This window comes from Bombyx mandarina, chromosome 28, assembly GCF_030267445.1.
Source record: "Bombyx mandarina strain Sakado chromosome 28, ASM3026744v2".
Lineage (NCBI taxonomy): Eukaryota > Metazoa > Arthropoda > Insecta > Lepidoptera > Bombycidae > Bombyx > Bombyx mandarina.
In genome coordinates this window covers 10,190,495-10,215,717 of record NC_143233.1, presented here as the reverse complement: position 1 = coordinate 10,215,717, position 25,223 = coordinate 10,190,495, and the positions used below count along the sequence as shown (strand labels likewise).

Here is a 25,223-nt window from a genome sequence, read left to right as displayed (position 1 = left end):
GCGCGTCGGCGGCTGCGGACTGCGATGCGGTCCGCATTTTCGTCGTCGCTGTCGTCGCCGAACATACTGTTGAAGAGCAACCCGGTCGGCGGTGTATCGGTCCGGCAGGCTGGTTCTGGCCCAGCGGGGTATCCCGGAACACCAGCGGCACCGCCCGGGCGGCCTGGTAGGGCCGCCGTACTGCGGAGACTGACGTCGTTGGTCGTCGACTATCGCCTCGACGACCCGTCAGTCGGGCGTCCTCGGGGTGGGGCCGCGTGTCTAGTTGTAGTGTTGACCGCGGGAACCCCCCTACTCTGAACGGGTTGTGACCCCGGACGGAGATCGGACGTCGGGTGTAAGAGTGCAGGGGAGTCGTTTAGTGGGTGGGCCCTAAAATCCTTGGACCCGCGATCTGCTCTCAACACCTGCAGATCGTTGAGTCTCACATACCCCGCGCGCCCCCTAGGCGCGGGGACCTCGTAGGAGGTTCGGCCCCCGGCCCGAAAAAAAAAAAAGGTATCAGCTAAGATAGGAAAAAAAATACAACATCAAGTCTAATAATAAACATTGTTTATTCACACATAAAAATCAGAGATAAGCAAACACAGTATCTGTATCATTTTTCTAGATACGGCTGTCACATCTCGTTGCGAGGTCGGTGAACTCGCACGCGACGACTGGTTCATATGTACTAATGAACTACGCATTTACAAAAAAAAAAAAACTGAAGCATAATTCGCGGCTGTAGTGTCTGACTATAGCCAGGCTAGCTAATGTTTGAAGTACCCACTATAACCGGCGCCATCTAGGCGGGCTTCGGACAGTCTGCCGACCGAGAGGGCTGGTGGTCGTGGCGCCGACGACCGCCAGTCCGGCGTCCCGAGGGGGAGGGTGATGGGAGAGATGTGCTCCGCACTAAACGCTTCACTTTCCCCCCTTTGCCTTGTCATGAGTTCTGTCTCATGCGAGGTTTGGACGTTGGTTGTTGAGCGACAGGAGGTTTTAGTCAGTTCGACTCTGACATAAAAAAAAAAGCTAATGTTTGAAGTACTGCAGATACTTTCAATGAATTTTGAATCAATGAAAAATCTATCTCAGACACTGGAGATAAAATATATTAGTACTAGCTTTTGCCCGTGATTTCGTCCGCGTGAAATAATTACTTTGGCATAACACTGAATTTTACTCCCCACTTCATTTACGTAGAAGTGAAAATATTTTTAATTATAGAATGTTAAGGAGCTATTTAAATCCCTATTTTGAAACATTCTGTATTGCTGCTCCACTTGTATTGGTCTTACCGTGATGTTCTATAGCCTATAGCCTTCCTCAAAAAATGGGCTATTTAGTTCCTGAGATTAGCGCAATCAAACAAACAAACTCTTCAGCTTTATAATATTAGTATAGATAACTACTCTCCAATCGCTCTAAAAGCAGCTGGGTTTGCGGTAATGTGGACAGGATGGTATTCTGAACGATAACAGTTACAGCTCTCAACCTCGCAGACAAATGGGTCGAGGGACTTCGCTTATTTCAGTATTTTGTACCGCATGTTCCATGGGGAGTGCTCTGAGGAATTGCTTGAGATGATACCATCATCTCGTTTTTACCATCGCACCGCCCGCCACCGGAGTAGAGTTCATCCATACTACCTGGAGCCACTGCGGTCATCCACAGTGCGTTTCCAGAGGTCTTTTTTGCCACATACCATCCGGCTATGGAATGAGCTCCCCTCCACGGTGTTTCCCGAGCGCTATGACATGTCCTTCTTCAAACGAGGCTTGTGGAGAGTACTTAACGGTAGGCAGCGGCTTGGCTCTGCCCCTGGCATTGCTGAAGTCCATGGGCGACGGTAAGCACTCACCATCAGTGGGCCGTATACTCGTCCTCCTAAAAAGGCAAAAAAAAGATGTGTGGTGTCGTGGGACACCGGATAGGAACGAAGTTCCTTATTATAAAGATATTAATTTTAAGTTGTATTCGAGGTATAAAGAAAATAAAGCTGGAGATTTCGCAACAGCCCACGGACATTCGGTAACGTGCGAACTTATTGTGGTACACTTCATTCACGGTTGTTTGCATAAGAGTTAGTGTATTGCGCAAACGAACGCTCTGAGATCGTGGTCAATGAATGATAAAGAAATATGTTATTTTTTGTACGTTATTACAAAGTTAAGTCGTACACTGTGTGCATTACTAGTAAAAATCTTACGTTACGGACGTTTTCCCCGGTTAGGGTACCCCTCTGCATCGTCCCATAAGGAACTTCGTTCCAAAATTATGCAAATATAAGTCATACGAGTTCAAGAGAAATGGACCTACCGAGAAAATAAGTAGAAGTCGTCGTGGCCTAAAGGATAAGTCGTCCGGTACATTCGTATCGAGCGATACGACAGTGCCGGGGTTCGAATCACGCAGATAGGTATTTTTTTTTTCTAATGAATATGTAAGTACTTATTTAACACATGTTCACGAATGACGAATAAAGGAGTCAGAGCGTGTAATCAAAATTAAAGTACATAACAACAGATGGGCTGTGGACTCGTTTTTCTGTTTACGCAATAAAAATAACGTTTCTATGTACCGAGTTAAAAGATATAAGATAAAGAAAAACATGTTTACCGACACACACACCAGAACTTTCTCCTGTGTCATCATAGCCTTGTAGTTCTTTTTTTATTGCTTAGTTGGGTGAACGAGCTCACACAAACACCTATTGTTAAGTGGTTTTCGGAGAGCACGGGTAGGTACCACCACCCTGCCTATTTCTGCCGTGAAGCAGTAATGCGTTTCGGTTTGAAGAGTGGGGCAGCCGTTCTAACTATGCTGAGACCTTAGAATTTATATCTCAAGGTGGGTGGCGCACTCATATTGTAGATGTCTATGGGCTCCAGTAACCACTTAACACCAGGTGGGCTGTGAGCTCGTCCATCCATATAAGCAATAAATAAATAAAAGATATCGACTTTACCTTCGAATCAAACCTCAATCCATAGTACAGGACTTAGAACAATGAGGAGTATGAATAAAATAACTTAAGTATCTAACTGCCCAATTTCTGTAAAATTCTACACGAAATTTCCACGATATTTTTTCCATCTAACAGACATCGTTAGCGGGAGGACATTAATAGATGTCAACAAAGCAATCACGACGATCCAATTGTGAAGCGGACCCGGGGTCTTATTACGTGGCGCAATACAATTGTTACAATTGCAAATGACTCTACTCTGTCGTATTTTTGTTACGGTGGATTAATGCTCCTCAAATTATTAATTAATATTTCAAGAATAAACATAGTATTATCACTCTCCCGCCCTCAAACTACCTCGGCTAAAATCATGTCGATAAATCATTCGTTTCTTTACTGATTAACATCGTACAAACCAAATGTTTCGTACTCACAATATTGTCTTAATAGTTTAGCTATTACTTTAAAGTCGGTTTAGGACCCTTAAATAAAAGCGGCTCTAAATAAAATAATAAAATGTTTATTTTTTTATAGTAACTAGCTGTACCCGTCCGCTTCGCTGGGCATTTAAAATTAACATTATTATTTCTCACCCCCACAAAGATTCTCATCATTAACGTATATACATGTACTTAATTATATTCGCCTATCCATTAAGTACATGTATTTTCTACATGGATACCAAGTTTCAAGTCAATCGGATGCATGGTTCAGTAGTTTTAACGGAACATCCGTAAAAACCAATGTAGGTTTATATATTAGTATAGATGTCCAATCTGTTTTCTTATGATGGGGATCATGACCTCCTCGATTTTTTTGGCGCGCATGCGCGTGACGGAATCAAAGGTTAGGCCACAAAGACAAATGCTATTCTTCTAACACGTGTTAAGGGATTGAAAGGAGTCCTCAGAACTTGGCTTGGCTTCGCGACGGTGACACCGCGCTTCTACCTTTTGCTTAGATGGGTGGACCAGCTCACAGCCCACCTGGTCTTAAATGGTTACTGGAGCCCATAGACATCTACAACGTAAATGCGCCACCCATCTTGAGATATAAGTTCTAAGGTCTCAAGTATAGTTACAACGGCTGCCCCGCCCTTCAAACCGAAACGCGTTACTGCTTCACGGCAGAAACAGGCAGGGTGGTGGTACCTACCCGCGCGGGCTCACAAGAGGTCCTACATACGGAACTTATAAAATTGGAAGTCCAGCAATGGTAATCAATCGCTATCGCGGAACCTAATAAGGCGCTCTTCTCGTGTTTTATCTAGTCTTCTTGCGCAAACGATGATCCCGCACTTGTAGCCGTGTAGTTCAAACATCAGTTCACACCCAGGAGTTCAACGGTACGCTTGTATTGATCGAAAATTATTTGTTTATTAGTCTGAAGGTAAATTTTATTATATGTTTTGTTTGTTAGCCGCGGATTGAGAACAAGTCATAATTTCATCTTAAATTACCAAAGTGAATTGTTTTAATTACCTTCTCAATATTGAATGCTATACTTAATGAATTGTTAATAAAATGCTATAGTTAGAGAATAATAATATATTAGTGAGTTATCGCCATACTAAAGGCAAACAAATTTAAATTAACGCAAAATAATTTTAATTTTCTAATCAAAGCCTTAAGCCCAATCGACTAAAACTATTCATTATATTAAAAAAATCTTCGTTATTTATTTTCCCATTTCAACATGATCGTGAGTTTATTTCCATTGAGGACAATTTTCCTAAATCAATCACAATAATGCGGTTTGGTCATCATGTGATGTTCGTTACGCCCGGCCGCCGGTAGAGGGCGCTAGTTGTATAATCTTATTATTTTGAGAAAAATACCTTTGTAGTTCATTTTAAGATCATTCGAGATTATTTTTAGATGCATTTTTTACGAAATGTACCTACTACTACTGTGGGTATTATGTACTTAGATTTCTAAAAATAATACCTCATTTCTAATACTCTTTTGATATATTTAAAGTAAAGAGTGAAATGAACTTTTCTGTAACCGTGTCTTTATCTCAACCCTCCAGCGTACTGGAGTATCTTTGTTGTCCCAACTACTTTCCTGGCGTCAGAAAGTCAAGCAATCTGCATTCCAACTAAACGACAACGTGCTGGATCGGCATTTTCAAGAAGATTCTTCTAGATCTCTGGAAGAGATTCGATCAATTCAAAATTAATGGTGGTAGGACCTCTTGTGAGTCCGCGCGGATAGGTACCAACACCGTGCCTATATCTGCCGTGAAATAGTAATGCGTTTCGGTTTGAAGGGTGGGGCAGCCGTTGTAACTATGTTTGAGACCTTAGAACTTATATCTCAAGGTGGGTGGCGCATTTGCGTCGTAGATGTCTATGGACTCCTGTAACCACTTAACACCAGGTGGGCTGTGGGCTCGTCCAAAACTTGCTTCTTCAAATCATCATCATCATAGTCGGTTACTCTTGACAGAGCAGGTGTGGTCGTATCGAATCCTTGTTTATTACAGCCTTGACAGATGTTCTCCATAGCTCGCGAATTAAAGTTTGGCGCACGCATTCGTCAAGTGGGGTTTTGGTAAGTGGTACGGTCTTAATGCCTTTGGTTATTTGACAGGTAATATGACTGACGCGAAGTTACTTCTGGAGCCGGGGCAGGTTATCCGTCCGATAATCGACCACGAGCAGGTGAAGCTACTGGCCGAGCGTCTCTACGGGATATCCGTGCTGGACCTGACCGAGCTGAACGGCTACGACGACAAGAACTACAAGCTGACCGAGGACCCGAACATGAAGAACCCGCTCATCACGAACCACTCGCCCTACGGCTACGTCCTAAAGATCATGAATTCGATTGACTCGCAGAACGTCGGCGTTGTTGAGGCCCAAAATGAGATTATGAATTTTTTGGGTGAGTACCACTTAATTTTCGATCGATACTTACTTTCGTGCGATGTTCTTTCTGCTCTTTTTTCCTACCTAAGCTTGAGAGGCTATATCAGCGTAACCTTAACTAGTAGGTGAGCTCGCGGGGCTCAAACCTGACGACGTTGCTAACACGAACCCTAGCAAGAGTCGTGCTCCGCAGAATCTACCACCGGATCGGAAACGCGACCCACTGAGAAGATCCGGCGAGAAAGTCAGTGGGCTGTGTCTGTGGGTTAATTTACTTTGTCGAGCCCTTCGTCACAAGCGACGGGTTCGACGAAAACGATGACCGGTGCTTGAGGTACCTAAAAGCACCGTTAGTGGATCGAGAGAGTCCGAAATAACATGTTCTTTCTGCATTCTTCAAACCGTGTCCATCCAATGCTGAGTGTAGGTCTCTTGGAATGCATTCCATTCTCGTCGGTCTCTTGCCTTCCGCATCCAACCCCTACCAACCACTTTGACCATATCTTCGGTCCACCTAGTTGGCTGTCTACCCACGTTGCGACGTCCAGTACGAGGTCTCTATTTCAGTATGCTTGTACCCCACCGATTGTCAGATCGACGGCACATATGGCATATGTGTTCCGTGCGATGAGTCTGTTTTAATACTCGAGTGTAACAACTACACAATGTATTCTGTATGTGCCTCTGCCTCCTGCCTCCTGCCTCTGCATACGTATGCACAGTTCGTCACAGCTCCGGCTCTCTACGGCGGATATATCCGAGGTGTGGCAACGACGAACGTCAGATCCTACGGCCGAATGAACTGTCAATAATTATTCTTATATTACTACTTATCTTATTAACTGCTAATTGTTTATCTGTTGGTGTTTGGTAACTTTAGTTTAAAGCTACCTTTCTATCTCATGTATGGAAATTAACATTATTCGGATATACTTGATACATTAATTTACCTCAAATCTAATTATGGGCAAAAGACATCGTTAACCGTCTTCTAACAACAAAGATCCATAAATTATGTTTAATTCTATAGCCACTCGCTCCGTAACCTGTCCCAAGCCAGTACGGAATATATTCGGTCACCTACACTCCATCGAGGACCTGGGAGGCAAGAGACACGCCGTAAGACTGCTGGAGTACGTGCCGGGAGAGCTCTTGAAGAACTGTCCCCTGTCCGAAACTCTCCTGTATCAGCTCGGAGAATTTGTCGCTAATCTGGATAACAAATTGCAGGTAAACATTTATATTTGGGCCGGCGGAATGCTGTCGATAAATATCGATAAGAAAATTCACAAACAATAAATTTATTTCAAGTTAGATGTCACAAGAAATTGCTTTTCATTTTTGCAATGAATATTATGACACTAGAAAAAATACATCCCTAAAAACTATCTCACTCTGTAAAACAGTTTTTTTATTGCCCTTGTAGGCAGACGAGCATAAGGCCCACCTGATGGTGAGTGGTTACCGTCGCCCATGGACTTCAGCAACGCCAGGGGCAGAGCCAAGCTGCTGCCTACCAAAGATACAGAGAATATGATTCCGTCGTAGTGGAAATACACAGAACTGTGGTAGCTACCCTTCCGGGCTAGCAATTGGGGTAGATTGCAAGTGATTACAATAAATAAATTGTCTATATCTGCCGTGAAGCAGTAATGCGTTTCGGTTTGAAGGGTGGGGCAGCCGTTGTACTGTAAAAAAGTGAGACTAAGAACTCATGTCTCAAGTTATGTTGCATTCACGTTGTTCATGTCTATGGGCTCTGGCAACGACTTAACGTGAGGTCTCCAACTCGTTTGATTTAAGCAAAAAAAAAAAAAGAAATTTGATCTAAAATAAAATATTATTCTCAGAATTACTGGTCTTTGCTCCATACGTATAACCTTGTCTAACCTTGTTATGATACTAACATAGCATCGCGGTGCATTGTTACTGACAATGAACACTTTTAATAATATGCGTAATTCCAAGGTGATACGACATTGTAAGTTTTAGAATTACGTATGAATGAAGTTGAATTTTTTTTAAACTATATCTACATTGTCTAAATACGCCGCGCCGCTGTTAAAACTTCATTTCTTAATTTAGGCATTGACAATTAGCTGTCATCTAATAAATGATATCCGATGATGCCCACGATGTCAATTTTTTTATTGTATATATGTGTGGAAGACCTCATAGGTCACATGGTGTTAATTGGTTACCGGAGCCCATAGACATCTACAACGTAAGTGCCGGCACCTACCTCGAGATATGAGTTCTAAGGTCCCAGTATAGTTACATCGGCTTCCCCACCCTTCAAACCGAAACGCATCACGGCAAAAATAGGCAGGGCGGTGGTACTTTTTTTTTATTGCTTATATGGGTGGGCGAGCTCACAGCCCACCTGGTGTTATGTGGTTACTGGAGCCCATAGACATCTACAACGTAAATGCGCCACCCATCTTGAGATATAAGTTCTAAGACCTCAGTATAGTTACAACGTACTTACCCGTGGGGACTCACGAGAGGTCCTACCACCAGTAATATGGCAAATTGGCAAACCTCAAGTGTGAGTTAGATTTTTGTATCGACTACCCGCGTTTTCTTTCAGAACTTCAACCACTCCGGTCTGGTCAGCAGACAGCACATGTGGATGCTCTCTATGGTCCCAGAGCTGGAGAAATTCAAGTACGTGATCAAGGACTCGGAGAAGCTGGATTTGGCAGAAGAGGTAATAATGATTTAAGCTGTTTTTTTTTTTTTTTAAATATATTTGTACACACAGCTGTTAGAAGAAACACCTCAATAAGGATACAGAGTACAAAAGCACTGCTTATTTAATGTTGAAATCTCTTCCAGTAGGCCCGCAAAAGGAAAGAAGAATTAGGAGCATAACCCTAGTGCATACAGTAAACATTTAATTAATAACATTCCTATATGTTCAAAGTGGTTTTCTAAAAAAATGATTTACATAAACAATCCAAAATAATTATACCTTTACTAAAGTATATGTAAATACTTGTTCCCTTATTTGATTAATATTTAGTAGTACCGCTACCTAAAGGTTACCGGTAATAGATTGTAGCGTCACCCGCGACCGTGGGGTCGACGACCTCGCGCGGCACTTCGGTTTACATTTGCGTTCCATTGCGTGCAATTCAAAAGCTATGTAACATAAAGTTCTATCTCGATTTCATTCATGTCGGTTCCAAGGATGGTCTCTGCACACGCCGTATACCTATCAGCTCTCGGCAATGACCCCTTCAGGCCTGGGAGCCATGGCCAAAACGTTACATGAATTGAAACAAATAAAAGCGGAGTTCGCGTACCAAATTTCCGAAATGGTCGTGTAAAGAATAATTAAAAGGAAGTCAGTTTTATTGCCATCCTGCCTGGAATAAGAACAGGGATATACGAACAACTAATTATTTTTATTTGATTTGAGAGAGAGATTATTTTTACTCAAAATACTACATAAAAGATCAGGTTCTCTCAATTCGACTGTATTTTCATGTGTATTCTCATGTGTTTTTTTAAGCGATTTTATGACCTGGTAACTATCAAGTCTTATTTTAATTTCAAGTATCCTTATTTTTATGAAAAATGATAATATGGAGTGAAATGATATGAAGATGATTAATTTGAGACATTAATCAACTGAGATGAAATTAAATGAAATGAGATGAGATGATATGGGATGAAATATAATCTCAGAGAAATGGTGGTCATTCACGGAGATTTTTTTAGTGGACTTTTTGGAGGATCCCGAGAAGTTACGTCCAGCGGCTTTGTTTTATTTTCCCACATTAGTGCACTTTCACAGATATTAAACAGTTAATAAACCGCCGTTATTACACATTTAAACCTGAAGAAACACTAAATAGACAAAATAAAACAAATCGCACAATTTCACTCCACGCGTTCCCGCCATAAAGTCTCATATGTTTTAGACCTTTTTGTGTTACTGAACCGATTTGTTGACACTTTTTTTTATTTCACAATGTTAAATTCCATCAAGATCTGAGTCTGATCTGGTCTGGAGTTTTCCTTAAATGTGTATATGGGACTTCGACTGTATTGAGGATATTCATATCACTACATAGTTTAAAACAAAGTCGCTTTCTCTGTCCCTATATCTGTCTGTCCCTATGTATGTTTAAATCTGTAAAACTACGCAATGGATTTTGATGCGGTTTTTTTAATAGATAGAGTGATTGAAGAGGAAGGTTTATATGTATAATAGCATCCATTAAATAGTGGAGAAATCAATAATAAATTACAGTTTCCGAAGCGAAGCCAGGTCGGGTCGCTAGTGTATTATATATTTCTTAAGTCAGTTTCTTTTTTGTTAAAAAAATTGTTTTAAGTTCCATTTTAGCTTGTCTCATTCTTCTTTAAGTTCGAAGGTGTAACATTATTTGTTGGTTACTGTAGGTGATAGAAGAATTCAAGTATGCTGTGGTGCCACGCTTGGACGAGCTGGAGAAGGGAGTGATCCATGGTGATATCAATGAGATGAACGTGCTTGTTCTACCGAAGGATGCTGGGTATGTGGACATGTGTGTGTTTACTGGTGGTAGGATCTCTTGTGAGTCCGTAGGTACCACCGCCCCGCCTATTTCTGCCGTGAAGCAGTAATGTGTTTCGGTTTGATGGGCGGGGCAGCCGTTGTAACTATACTGAGACCTTAGAACTTATATCTCAAGGTGGGTGGCGCATTTACGTTGTAGATGCTTATGGGCTCCAGTAACCACTTAAAATCCGGTGGGCTGTGAGCTCGTCCACCCATCTAAGCAATAAAAAAATCTTTATTTTGGGGTGTGCTATTAGAATCTTTACATCACGCTCTCAAGTCAAACGCTAGTCTTCTTTTATTGCTGTGGCTGGACTGACATGTTCACAGCCCGCCGGGCGTTAAGTGGTTACCAAAGTTAGTAGCAGTGGCTTAATTGTATAACGGCTGAAACCGGTAGAGTGACTGTTTCGCGGCAGAAATAGGGGTTTGTAGTAATTTAAAAAAAAAAAAATTGCTTAGATGGGACATAGGCCTCCCCCAAGGTTCACCATGATAGAACTTTAGCATCTCTTCAGTCCACATCGATGTATTTTTTTTTATTGCTTGGATGGGTGGACGAGCTCACAGCCCACCTGGTGTTAAGTGGTTACTGGAGCCCATAGACATCTACACTGTAAATGCGCCACCCACCTTGAGATATAAGTGCTAAGGTCTCAGTATAGTTACAACGGCTGCCCCGCCCTTCAAACCGAAACGCATTACTGCTTCACGGCAGAAATAGGCAGGGTGGTGGTACCTACCCGTGCGGACTCACAAGAGGTCCTACTATCAGTAATTACGCTAACTATAATTTGTGGGTTTGATTTTTATTGCACGATGTTATTCCTTCACCGTGGAAGTCAATCGTGAACATTTGTTAAGTGCGTATTTCATTAGAAAAATAGTTACACCGGTGCATCGCTAGATACTAATATATTGGACGTTTTATCCTTTAGGCTAAAACGACTTCAATTTCATTGCTTATAATGTAGTTCACATCACCGGTGATTTTTTTCAAAACACTCCAAGCTTATCGTGTTTCATAACTTCAAAACAAACTGTTGTTTTATGATAAGATACGAGCCATCGAGCGACACGTCAAGCTTATTTTGTTGACTGTTAGCTGGAGATTAAAAGGGAGAAGGAGTCCGGTCTTTACCCTCGACATCTGTAGGGTGGGATATGTTATAGTGGACACGTTACCAATGGGACAAACATAATGTTACAAAGAGATAACTCACAAAAAATTATAAACATGAGTAACTCTAAAGCATAACTTGAGACGGAACTGGTGGTAGGACGTCTTGTGAGTTCGCGCGGGTAGGTACCACCACCCTGCCTGTTTCTGCCGTGAAGCAGTAATGCGTTTCGGTTTGAAGGGTGGAGCAGCCGTTGTATTGTTAAAACTGAGACCTTAAAACTCATGTCGCGAGGTGGCGACATTTACGTTGTGGATGTGTATGGGCTGGTCCAACCATCTGTAGAAGCTATAAATAAACCATAATAAATATTTCCCATGGGTTCTAGCGCATCGGATTATCGCATATCAGGAGTGATCGATTTTGGGGACATCCAATATTCGTACTACGTGTTTGAGCTGGCCATCACTATGACGTACATGATGCTCATGTCCGGGGACCCCAGGGTAGGGGGACTGGTGCTCGCCGGCTACACGGTCACCAGGAGGCTGCCTGATGAGGAGTACAGACTATTGAAGGTTCGTTTTGATAGATTACGAAGTATTCTAACTTTTTATGATCAAACAATGTACAAACTTATAATTAAAATTCGTGAATAATATACGACATTTCAAACCATCGATTTAATTAATAAAACTGATAAAATCCTGTAATATTGTTTATATGAGTGTGCTAAGGACACTATGGTACTCTTTGAGATCATCAACATCAATCCAAAGCTGCCCACTGCCGGACAGGCTTCATCCAAGTTGATCACCATGAGATATATAGTTAATTTCCTATTGATACAATCCACTGGGTTACAAAGAATGCGCCCGATCCATTAACGGTGCTTTTAGGCACCACACCCATAGACACAGCCCACTGAGTTTCTCGCCGGATCTTCTCAGTGGGTCGCGTTTCCGATCCGGTGGTAGATTCTGCGAAGCACGGCTCTTGCTAGGGTTCGTGTTAGCAATGTCATCAGGTTTGAGCCCCGTGAGCTCACTTACACACGTTAGGGTGAAGCTGAAATAGCCTCTCAAGGCTATCAGGATAGGTAGGAAAAAAAAAGAAGAATGCGGTACAAAAGAATTTGATTTCACTGTACATTGTTTCAATATACGAATCCGTTGTGATTTCAGACCCTGATCTCGGCTCGTCTGGTCCAGAGTTTGATCTTAGGCGCGTACACTCTGGAACAAGACCCGAAAAACACGTATGTCACGTCCACTGAGAAGGCGAATGGATGGGAACTGCTCCGAAAGATCAGGAAAACGAAACCCACAGAGAACGGAGACCCCACGGACTGGAAGGCCATTGCCAATGAGTTTTTGACTAGAAGCTAAATAAACGTAAAAATAATAATATTGGTAATAGGTGGAGCATTGTGAACGTCTAACATGAAGCCACCAATAGAAACTATTGTAACCAAAAATTTGTTTTTGAGTTAAAAAAGTAATGTCATTTATTTTTAGTATGTAATCGAAAAGTAATCAAGTTTTCACACAATGATATGTCACTGAAATTAATTACGAGCATATTGTTGTGTAGTGCCTAAATACGCGAGTCGAGACGTATATAATAACAATTTGATAGTAAAGTTGAGGATAGGTAATGTCTTCTTCACGTTTCTTATCTTCTTGATCTTTAAAACTATATTATATTTATTGGAGAAATAAAAAAATTCAGTTACATTTTTAGCATTCACATAAGAATTCACTTATAGTCACATTTGAATTGTCATATATTTATAACAACTATAAGCAAAAAGAAAATAATTGAAAACGAAATTCTTGCTTAGTATGATGTTGTAAATGAATAAAATCCATATTATTCCGTAGTGTTGTTACGTAGTAGTTTATTTGTATTCAGATAAGTATTATGTTTGTAAATCATTAGTATTAAATAGAGACTGTTAAGTGAAGGAATTTGTTTGTTTTCTACTAAAATCACAGTAAACTAATTTGACTTCAAATAAAACAAGATTGCCAAAATTAGATAAAACGATTTTCTTTGTGTTACACTATTTTTAGTATAGTGACATCTAGCGGTAGAATTGACCATTGCTTCAAGAATCATGAAGTGACTTTCAATGTAGTGTTTCTATTTAACAATAGAGGACACTATAACTTGATAATTGTATCACAGAACAAAAAAATGCAGTGCCGCTTCGACAATGTATTAATAGATGGCGCTGTAATTCTAACTACCAACCATTACGTACTTTTGAAACATTTAAATTGAAAAAAGGTCATCACTAGTAATCTAAGCCTAATTGATACCACATTTCTAGAATTTTCTTCGACTTTCGAGAGTCGTAGACATACATATTTAAAACTCTTTAACGTTCAATCTCGGACCATCATTCATTATTTCAGACGTTTCAAAAACTTTATTAAGCTAATATTATTTTGTTAAACAAGTCGTATTTAGTATACTATTTAATACTGTAGCATTCGAAATGTCGTAAACAATAAGATGATAATAAAAACGCGATTGATTATAGCGTAAAAGTATTTTATTTTTGCTGCGAAAGCCTCGTGTTCCGTGAGGGCGCTACGGGCGTGGTTTTATTAAAATCATTGATATTTCGACCAGACGTTTCTCTGTGGACGTTGACAAGAACAAAATTTGGCAATAATGAGCTCTATTATGCAAGTCTCGCCCCCATTTATCTCTGGAAAGCGTGTTAGAGGTTTTAACTAGTAAACAGTGAGCTTAGTGTGAGTTTTTAACGTTCTCGATAGCGTAAAAGTTAACTCAAATTTGTATGGAGTTGTATGGAGTTGGAGCTTGCCTACATTTGCCACTAGGGGCGCTGTTCTAACTGCCTAAGAACAGCCGAAATCTATGATGACTTTACGGTATATTTAATTTTACTCATTTGTCTATTGTACATAAAAGAATCAAGGCGATTTTAACTTGGAATTTTCTTTTGATAAACCGTACGCAGACATTCAAAAGAGGGATAGATAAAAATAAATCAATTCTACAAAAAAATCTTGTCATAACGAAGAGAGTTTTATATCTAGTAAAACAGCGCTTTTATACCAAATTGGATTGGAAAATACTGTCTTACTCGGCTTACTCGTCCTCAGCGACCAAAATATGGATTTGAAAAAATCGCCTTCACATAGAAGAGGTACAATTTATGTTCAGAGTCGTCAATTAACGCGTCAAATTTGATAGATCATTCTAGAAAGTGCAGGCTTAACGAAACTTAATTAACGGGTCAACGGTCACAAGGTCACAGATCGAATTAAGAGAATTAATCCATTAAAATGAAATACATCGTTGCTTTCATTTTATTATAGTATCATGACTGTGTATGTTATAGAGATTATTTTAATCGCGATTCCGATTCGGTGGTAGATTCAGTGAAGCATTGCTCTTGCTAGGGTTAGTGTTAGCAAATTCTCTCAGGCTGATCCCGTGAGCTCACCTCTCCGTCCGTGAGAAGCTGGGATAGCCCCTTAGGCTATCAGCGAATAGATAGGTATTAAAACACTTAATAAAAAAGTCTAGAGGTTCCACTATTTCATTCTTCCCACGCTCTGCTACAGCTTGAAGTCGTCGTGGCCTAAAGCATAAGAGGTCCGGTGCATTCGTATGTAGCGATGCACCGGTGTTCGAATCCCGCAGGCGGGTACCAATTTTTCTAATGAAATACGTACTTAGCAGATATTCATGATTGACTTCCACGGTGAAGAAAATATTTAATATTTTCTTATTAAAAAAAAGAAAATACTGAGAAAAAACAAAAAAAAAAAAGCCCGCTGAGTTTGTTTCGCCGGTTCTTCTCAGGACTGTGGCTTTTTTTGGAACCGGTGGTAGAGTTAACATTGTTATTTGTATTTTGACATTCAACAAGTGTGTCATACTGAAATCTAAGTTGAAATAAATGATTTTGAATTTGAATTTGAAGGAATAACATCGTGTAATAAAAATCAAAACCCGTAAAATTATAATTTGCGTAATTATGGTGGTAGGTCCTCTTGTGTGTCCGCACGGGTAGGTACCACCACCCTGCCTGTTTCTGCCGTGAAGCAGTAATGCGTTTCGGTTTGAAGGGTGAGGCAGCCGTTGTAACTATACTGAGACCTCAAAACTCATGTCTCAAGGTGGGTGACAGCATTTACGTTGTAGATGTCTATGGACTCCAGTAACCACTTAACACCAGGTGGGCCGTGAGCTCGTTCACCCATCTAAGTAATAAAACAAAAAAAAAGCTCCAACTAACTTCAGTAAAAATCAAAATCGACGTGTCGTAGAATAATATCTACAAAATTATATTATCATTACATTGCTACTTTTAATTTAAATTATTATATAAAATAATTAATTTAAAAAAATATTAAAGTAATTATCGCCTCTCCCCTCCACTTCCTTCCCTATCCCACTTTAACAAAACCCAACCCTGCCGTTGCTCACGGTACAGAAATCTTAAAATCTAATTCCCTGAATATCGAACAAACAGCACATAAATCCGACACTCGCATTTACAATACAGTAATTGCTTGTTAAGGACTTGTCTGAGCTTTAAGTTGCGTAATAGCCGAGAGCAGCCATTGTATGATAATAAGCTTCAATGAGAAACGATCTATTGCTTTAGAGTTGAGCTTAAAATGAGCAAGTACATGTCGCCAGTTAGAACTGAGCTAAGGCATCGAGAGATCGAACGAGATGTGTAGCGATAGCTGAGTAATGTTCTGAGTTACGCGACAGAAATGCGACCCACTGAGAAGATCCGGCGAGAAACTCAGTGGGCAAATTCTCCGCGCAGCCTATAGTATAGATATATTCGCGAAGCAGCCGCTCTCGAGCTGTTAGGTCTCCTTCGGAGGCGCTCGGGTAGCTGTTAGCAGATCCCACTCCTCCTGGCTGAGTCTTTCCTCGCCCATCTGTCCTGGTGAATCTGAAAGGGCTCCGGATCACCAGTAATCCCTCCTACCTAAAAAAGATAGCATTATAGAAAGTTTTTTTAAGTTATAACGAAAATTAAATTAACAACAAAAGCAGTTATGCAGAGGACTCGTATTTTTCTTGATATAACAAGATATTTTCATTTTGAACGCTTATTAAAAAATTTAACTAAAAAAAGCGAATATCAAAGCAATAATAAAATGTATCAGACTGGACCCACATCGGGGTGTGTGGCAACCAATCATTATACTAATGTGCTTTTATCTATAAACTTTCTTACATACTAATAATCTACACAAATATTGTACGGAAATATGTCTGGATTTTTGGGCTCAAACCGCAGAATCTATTCTAAGGATATTCGCAACAAAAATAGCTTAAAGCTTGGAATAGATTAGACTACCTTTCAGCTTTTGTTAGGCACATGTCTCCACATGCTTGCACATTGCAAACCTTACTTCGCGCCTGGAGAGTGGCGCAGAGAGAAAGCTAGTAGGTTAAACCTTTTGTGGAATCTTGTTGTAAGGAACAAACAATGACCCCTGACAGTGTTCCTTGTATTTTTGCATTTTATGTTGCTTAAAAAAAACTATTCGAGGCCTCGGGAGACCAGAAGGCCGGTACGTATTTTGCACAAAGAATTAGCATTGCTATCCAGCGTGGAAATGCTGCCAGCCTTCTGGGAACGCTGCCAACTGGCGGTGAGCTAACGCAGATTTTCTATTTATAAGTAGCTTTACCTAAATAATAATTAGCTTTATTCATTTATTAGATATAATTAGATTAGTCATTGTTGTTAGTTGTGTCTAGCTTACAGTTATATAGGGCACAAGCATACTGGAGTGGAGACCTCGTACTGGACGTCGTAAGGTGGGTAGACAGCCAACGAGGTGGACTGATGATCAGGTCAAAGTGGTTGGTAGGGGTTGGATGCGGAAGGCAAGAGACCGAAGAAAATAGGGTGCATTCGAAGAGCAATGGATGGATATGGGTTTGCGGTAGGCAGCGGCTTGGCTCTGCCCCTGGCATTGCTGAAGTCCATGGGCGACGGTAACCACTCACCATCAGGTGGGCCGTATGCCCGTCTGCCTACAAAGGCAATAAAAAAAAATAAAAAAAAAAAAGAAGGCAGTTTTTTTTTTATTGCTTATATGGATGTACGGGCTCACAGCTCACCTGGTATTAAGGGGTTACTGAAGCCCATAGTCACCCACAACGTAAATGCGCCACCCACCTTGAGATATAAGTTCTAACGTCTCAAGTAGGTATAGTTACAACAGCTGCCCCACCCTTCAAACCGAAACGCATTACTGCTTCACGGCAGAAATAGGCAGAGTGGTGGTACCCACTCGCGCGGACTCACAAGAGGTCCTACCACCAGTAATTACGCAAATTATAATTTTGCGGGTTTTTTTTTATTTTTATTACACGATGTTATTCCTTCACCGTGGAAGTCAATCGTGAACATTTGTCGAGTACGTATTTCATTAGAAAAATTGGTACCCGCCTGAGATTCGAACACCGGTGCATCGCTCAACACGAATTCGCCCGACGTCTCATCCGTTAGGCCACGACGACTTATTTTTGTTTATATCTATATTTAAATTGTCACTGGTGTTGAAGTCGTCGCCAAACCGAGCATGTGTTTGTGCTAATCAGACATATTGAGAAGCCCGGAGGAATCCACCGATATTTTTTCGCTCCAAGATTAAATTCTCAAATATAGTAATAAAATGTCATATACGTATGGAATCTACTTGAATATTTCAACTTTCCTTATAAAATATTTATTAATATGCTGTTTTAAGTGACTGACTCACTTCTGCAACATTTTTCTAGCCTAAGTTACATGAGTTTTAATTAAAATAATTAGTTGTTGAATACTTTGAGGTCCTTTGAGAAGTATGGATTTGGTAACGTCGCTGCGGGTGAGGAGTTTGTTCAATATTTATTTGTTTACATTTCGGATAACGTTAGGCTACAGACGATTGTAGATATTTTATCAGAAGTATCTCAACGAATCCTCTGTTTTTTTTTCTACCTAAGCTGATGGTCTTCAGAAACCATTTCAGCGTAGCCTTGATAAGTAGGTGAGTTCACGGGGCTCAAACCTGTCGACGTTACTAACACTGGCCCTAGCAAGAGCAGTGCTTCGCAGAATCTGCCACTGGATTGGAAACGCGACCCACTGAGAAGATCGGGCTAGAAACTCCGTGGACTTTGTCTGTGGGTTAATTTACTCGCCGAGCCCTTCGTCGCGAGCGATGGATTCGACGAGAACGCTGACTGGATCCTCTGTAATACTTATGTCCTTCTATAAGCCAGGACACGGGCATGTGTTTGTGAAAGGTGAGGATTTATCGGAAAATAAGCGTCTGCGCAGGTGAAGATGACGTCTGACTGCTTCATAGCCTGGCCTGTGTCTGTGTGTGTGCACTTGGCGTGAGCTACACAAGTGTGCAATGTACCTAATTACCCTAGTTTCGTGATAGGTCTGCGTTTAATGATGTCGTGATCAGTGTGATATTTAGCGAACGTTATGTGTATACGTATGTGCGTGGATAGGTGCGCGCAAAAGTGTTAATACAAATAAAATAATAGCAATTCCAAGTCTATAGCGACTTGTTTAAGCTCTCGCGTCCATCTAACATGGGTGCACGAAGTTTCGAAAACTTTTGTTCATCGTATCAAAATCATCGTGCCTTCATAGAAAATAAGCCTAGTGTGTTGTCGAATGAACTAAGAAATAAATTTGAATTAAAAATAGTGTAAGAAAAAATTATTTTATTGTAAAATTATTGTAAAATATTAATTATATATTATATTTATTGTTCAGCTTGTGATGTGTATTGTGAGCCTAATAAAATAAATAAATAAATAAAAAAAGCGTGGGGTGCATGGTATCGATCAGTAGTTAGAAATATTTTATTAGCACCCTACGATTTTTTTTACAATAGAATTATTTTTTCTTACACTATTTTTAATTCAAATTTATTAATACTTTTTTTCTATTTTTTAGTTGCATTTTCTATAAAAGCGTATTTTGTTAGTGTTTTTTAAACTATTATTTATTTTTAATTTTTTAGATGAATTTCAATTTTTTTTATTCTTCATTTATTTTTAAATATTGAATTGTCATCGGTCTTTAATAAGTATATCAAATTTCGAGTTAATCCGACGTTTTCAAGGGGGTCAAAATCATGTTCAAGAAAAAGCGTATTAAAAACGAAGTTAATTGAATTCCGCAATCGATAATAACATCGATAATATAATCTATAAGTTAAAGTTACAAACTAAGTAAAGTTAAATTAAGTAATAACAGGGTGGGCGGTTTTTTGAGCTCGCATTCCTATGTAACAAAATCCTACCGATGCCTGTCTTGCCAAAGAGACTTTGATTAGATTTTCGCGGATTTTACATTTAGCGGATTTGTAATTATAAAACCAACGCACCCTAATTTATTACTTAAGACACTAGTTACCTGCCAGTGAAATTTCCATCAAAATCAATCTAGCCGGAACAAGCAGAAACACAGTCAAGTATGTTTTTGTAAAGTACCGTAATTTTATGTGTAATTATTGTTAATGAAAATCTATTATTTTGATACTGCAAGTAGACACTTCAACTGCGTTTACTATGTATCAATATTTATTCTCTACGGATATGATAAATTAAAAGTTACAAGATTTTTCCACTTTCGTGCACGCATATACCTACACTCGTGACGGTATCTTCACGACTAGACACGCTTAGGGTAGACGCCGATCTAATTAATTCAACCATATTACACTTGTATCTACTTAATGCAGGCTGTTGAAAACCAATAAGACTGAAGGGTATAAAGTCGGAGGGAAAGATCTTTCAACGAGTGGGTGTGACTCCTCGGCAGAAGCTGGTGCCTTGATAGCCTATTTCAACATAACCCTACCAGTAGGTGAGCTCACGGGGCTCAAACCTGACGACGTTGCTAACACGAACCCAAGCAAGAGCCGTGCTTCGCAGAATCTATCACCGCATCGGTAAAGCGACCCTTCGTCGCAAGCGAAGGGTTTGACGAGAACGATGACCGGTGTTTGAGGTACCTAAAAGCACCGTTAGTGGATCGGGAGGATCCGAAATGACGTGTTTTGGGCGACGTCGACTGCTTTCCATTCTGTCACTACTGTACTTCTGACACTACGCTACACTTGCATAGGTCATGACGGGTCGTATGCAAGTTTTATAGAATGTCAACTTATTTCTAAGGGACAATTTACTTCGCTTGCAAATCATCGGATAGAGCTTGCAAATCATCGGATACAGACCGAATGTTGTTGTTGTTCGGAACTTGTATATAAGCAAGCTTATCTTAAATACATGTCGTAAGCGAGATTTAGGCGTCTGTCAAATATCTTGTGTTGTATGATGGCTACCCGCCACAAGACAAATGAATTTAAATAAGATTTAAAAAAAAAGTGAATACATGCTCTAAGTTCTGAATTGGAAAACTGACAGTCGCGTTATATAAAGGACTTCGATGCTGCATACACATAACCTCCGATAAACGCTAATCGTCATGTTTGAGGCCACGAGAAGTTTAGTAGTATGTGGTTCAAACCACGATCAATGCCTATTTTTCTTGAAGCGTTCCAATAAGTGCCCATGGGCCACACAACTTCTTTAAAAGCGTGGAAAATTAACAAGATATTTTTAAGCGCACGTCGATACGTAATTTACGTAACTAATGAACAAATTAACGAGTAGACCCGCAGGCTATGTCTAGTCAATGCTAAATAAACATTTTACTTATAAATACAAAGATATCTATTTACTGGATCAGATTGGGGCCACTAATAATATAGTAAGAATCGTGCGCCTCAATTTGAACTGGTATTAAATTTTGTATTATTGTCACTGTGATTGATACTGACCACGCTTATAGGTCTCGTATTAACCCATAGACACAGCCCACTGAGTTTCTCGCTGGATCTTCTCAGTGGTTCGCGTTTTCGATCCGCTGGTAGATTTTGCGGAGCACTACTCTTGCTAAGGCCAGTGTTAGCAATACATCCGGTTTGAGCCGGACTACTACACTGACTACACTCTAGAGTAAAGCTGTAAATAGCCTCTCAAGGCTTATTACTGGTGGTACGCCCACTCGTGAGTCCGCACGGGTAGGTACCACACCACCCTGCCTATTTCTGCCGTGAAGCAGTATTGCGTTTCGGTTTGAAGGGTGGGGCAGCCGTTGTAACTATATTGAGACCTTGCAACTTATATCTTAAAGGTGGTTGGCGCGTTTACGTTGTAGATGTCTATGGGCTCCAGTAACCACCAGGTGAGCTGTGAGCTCGTCTACCCATCTAAGCAATAAAACAAACGAAAAAAAAACAGCATAGGGAGGAGAAAAAAAGGTCTCAGAAATGCTCTAGTGTTAGGGGTCTGGTGGCATTAAGGCTCTGTCTACTCGCTCAGTGCATCGTCTGCCCTGAGCGTGACCCTGAAAAAACCAGTTTAACTAAGCTAACCCGTTTATAAAAGATACACAAAATCTCGCGCATTCGATTAAAAGCGCAGTTTTTGTGATCGCGATAGACACTATTCTCTTTTTCAAGGTTTTTAAGTGGATGAACAACTTTAGTCAGAGTTTATGGGTCCCATAAAATAGATGTAGCTGCTACAACCAGAAGTATTGGAGACATAAAATAACTGAATGAAACATGATATTTTCAATATCTTCGAAAACAAAACTAAAGATTAAAGTGGTTATGTTAAGTATGTATGTATGTTGTGACAGCTGTCAGTTGGTATTAACATAAAGATGCGTTTAGGAATTATACAATTCTAACAGTGTGAAGGCTGCAATTGTTCCATTGCAGGTCACCAGTTTGTAGGTATATACGACATAGGGAAGATCTTCCACCGAGCGGGTGATATTGCTCGGTAGACCGACGGTCCGAATGTTGTTGTTCGGAACTTGTATATATGCGCTTTATCTTGAAAATGTCGTAAGCGAGATTCATGCTTCTGTCAAATATTTATTTATTTATTTATTTATTTATTTATTTATTAAGTTGCACCAACAAAGTGATCATCAATACAAAACATTGACAAATTGACAAAAGTTCATGGCAGATGTCACCTCAATTATAGGTGCAACCGACCACTGTCGATTGCACCTATAATTTGCATGCACTGCATTAACATCAAAAATAAAAAAATATACAGCTAAGATTTGAATACATTTCATTTATTGCTTAAGATTAATTTAATTGGGAGATGATCAAGATAATATCTTGCGTTATATGATGGCTACCCGCCACAAAAAGAATGTTTTTCGATAACGTTTGGTCAATGGTTGGACCTTTTACTGTCATTCCGATATGCATGAGCGACATTCTTTTTGTCTTCAATTCCAAATGTTAATGACGCTGAAATCAATCAATTGTTAAATGTAAAGATTTTCCAATTAAAATAACGAACTATTTACAGTAGTACGTGGCTACTTACGGCCGGTCACATCTAGACATTGTATGTCCGTGGTCCGTTCGACACAAATTATTTCGAGGGCCGCTTCGGTTTTATGCAATTACTTTTGAATTACGACCATCCCGCGGCCATGTTGACTGATTACAAGAAATAGTGTTTAAGTAATTACATAAGTCGCGAAACTTTCAATTGTAAGCCGGCACGCTTCGTGTCTCGCACTAAGATTGTCTGTATTTGAGATGTTCCCATCATCTTGTATTTAACATCGCCCCGCCCATTGAGCAGATACTACCTACTTGATTGAGCAAAGTTCATCCACTTGAGCAAATACTTGAGCAAAGTTCATTCATACCATCTGGAACCCTGCGTTCATCCACTGATGAGTTTTTATTTTTTTATTGTCCTTGTAGGAAGAGAGCATACGGCCCACCTGATGGTGAGTGATTACCGTCGCCCATGGACTTCAGCAATGCCAGATGCAGAACCAAGCCGCTGCCTACCGCTAATACTCTCCACAAGCCTGGTTTGAAGAAGGACATGTCATAGCGCTCGGGAAACACCGTGGAGGGGAGCTCATTCCATAGCCGGATGGTGCGTGGCAAAAAAGACCTCTGGAAACGCACTGTGGATGAACGCAGTGGCTTTAGGTAGTATGGATGAACTCTGCTCCGGTGGCGGGCGGTGCGATGGTAAAAATGAGATGATGGTATCATATCAAACAATTCCTCAGAGCACTCTGAGTCTCTGATTCTGGCCATGTACCGTCTGGCTTTGGAATAAGCTTCCCTTTTTGGTGTTTCCTGAGCGCGATGACATATCTCTCTTCAAACTGTGCTTACTGTGCCTCTGGTATTGTTGTTGTATACACCAGGGGCAAACTCATTGTAGCGAAAGTAACCATTCACCGGGTAGGATATCTTTTTCTCGCTTCGGTTTCCTCAATAGGTACTGAGGGTCGTGACCACCTCCTCGCAACAAGAGTTTATTTCGGATCATTCCACGTCATTTGCTCCTATCTACCGCCGAGTGTAGAGCATCTTGAACTGCGGTTTCCAGGGTAGTGCGGATCAGGTTAGTCCAGGTCAGGGTAGGATATAGGCAATAAAAAAAACATGGTGTTACAACACTTCCTTTTAAACTACTCATTTTCTGCCATTCTACATCGCTTACTTTGCAACACGCTGGTTCATATGTACGTGATCTCACTACACTGGGTACTGAACCCACAGATACAGCCCACTGAGTTTCTCGCTGCATCTTCTCAGTGGGTCGCGTTTCCGATCCGGTGGTAGATTCTGCGAAGCACAGCTCTTGCTAGGGTTAGTGTTAGCAACATTCCGGTTTGAGCCCTGTGAGCTCACCTACTAGCCCGGTGATGTGGTCTCTTTAGACCATCAGCTTCGAAATGAAAAAAAGGGTTTACTTAGGTTGAATCCTCGTCTACCGATTGCTGGCCGTGACGATGGACCGCCTCCAGTGATAATCTTCATCTTGGAGCCGAGAGTGACCCCTCGCACACACAACTCGCTTCAGTAGAATATTATATACGGACACGAACGCCCGCGCGTGTGTATACATACCGCAAAACAATAATTGTTAACCCGAAATACACCGTTGCCTCATTATAATAAGAACTGAAGTTTAATATCAGTGAAGTGATGCTTTAAAAGTGACAGTGAATTTTTTTTTCATCGATTCACGTAATCTTTTCGATTTTACATTATAAAATAAAATCGTAATGTAGGTTAATAATTGTAAAATAATTTTCATTTCCATACAATTTCACTAAAGAAATAAATTTATTTAAATCTATATATTAATACGTGAAGCAAAAACTTTGTATCCCTTTTTACGAAAATTGCGCGGACGGAGGAGTACGAAATTTTCCACACTTATAGAGAATATAGAGAAGAAGTGCACACTGCTAATATTTTTTTTTGATAATGCATAATAGATACATTAAATCAATAAAGAAAACATTACACACACTACATACTATATATTTGACGCACACGCGCATGCATACTATTTATTGCCAAACTTTTGTTCTTGACGTCTGTTGTCAAATTGAGAATAGATTAAGTATTGTTTGTGTGTGTTAATATTTTTTATAGTGTAGTCTTGGTGAAATTTGTGATTATAGAAGTATAAAATACAATCATAATAGTGTACAAACTTACAATTCCAATCAATTATAGTCGAATTTCGACTACTGCGGGACCACTAGTTCGTTATATTTTGTCAAATGATGACGTTTCTACTAAAGGAAAAGACGAAATAAAATTTAAACGC

At 40.2% G+C, this 25,223-nt stretch overlaps 2 protein-coding genes across 4 annotated transcripts in view; both read left to right on the top strand.

The window, feature by feature from the left end:
• The first annotated feature begins 4,237 nt into the window (after positions 1–4,237).
• Positions 4,238–14,053, top strand: LOC114246868 (hydroxylysine kinase). 2 transcript variants are annotated; one of them, XM_028179589.2, is made up of 7 exons: positions 4,238–4,342; positions 5,548–5,841; positions 6,856–7,055; positions 8,416–8,535; positions 10,239–10,351; positions 11,887–12,076; positions 12,683–14,053. In XM_028179589.2, the coding sequence occupies exons 2-7, from the start codon at positions 5,553–5,555 to the stop codon at positions 12,884–12,886; spliced, it is 1,116 nt and encodes a 371-aa protein (XP_028035390.2). In that variant the 5' UTR covers positions 4,238–4,342; positions 5,548–5,552; the 3' UTR covers positions 12,887–14,053. The 2 variants fall into 2 exon arrangements, with proteins under 2 accessions (XP_028035390.2, XP_089595202.1); XM_089739076.1 differs by having other exon boundaries at positions 4,255–4,298.
• A 10,425-nt stretch (positions 14,054–24,478) lies between these two features.
• The window catches only part of Nox (NADPH oxidase), a 68,532-nt gene continuing 67,787 nt past the window's right edge, over positions 24,479–25,223 (top strand). For both annotated transcript variants that reach the window (XM_089739075.1, XM_089739074.1), the window contains exon 1: positions 24,479–24,631. The gene's annotated coding sequence lies outside the window, so the exon portion shown is untranslated. The remainder of the gene's footprint in view (positions 24,632–25,223) is intronic.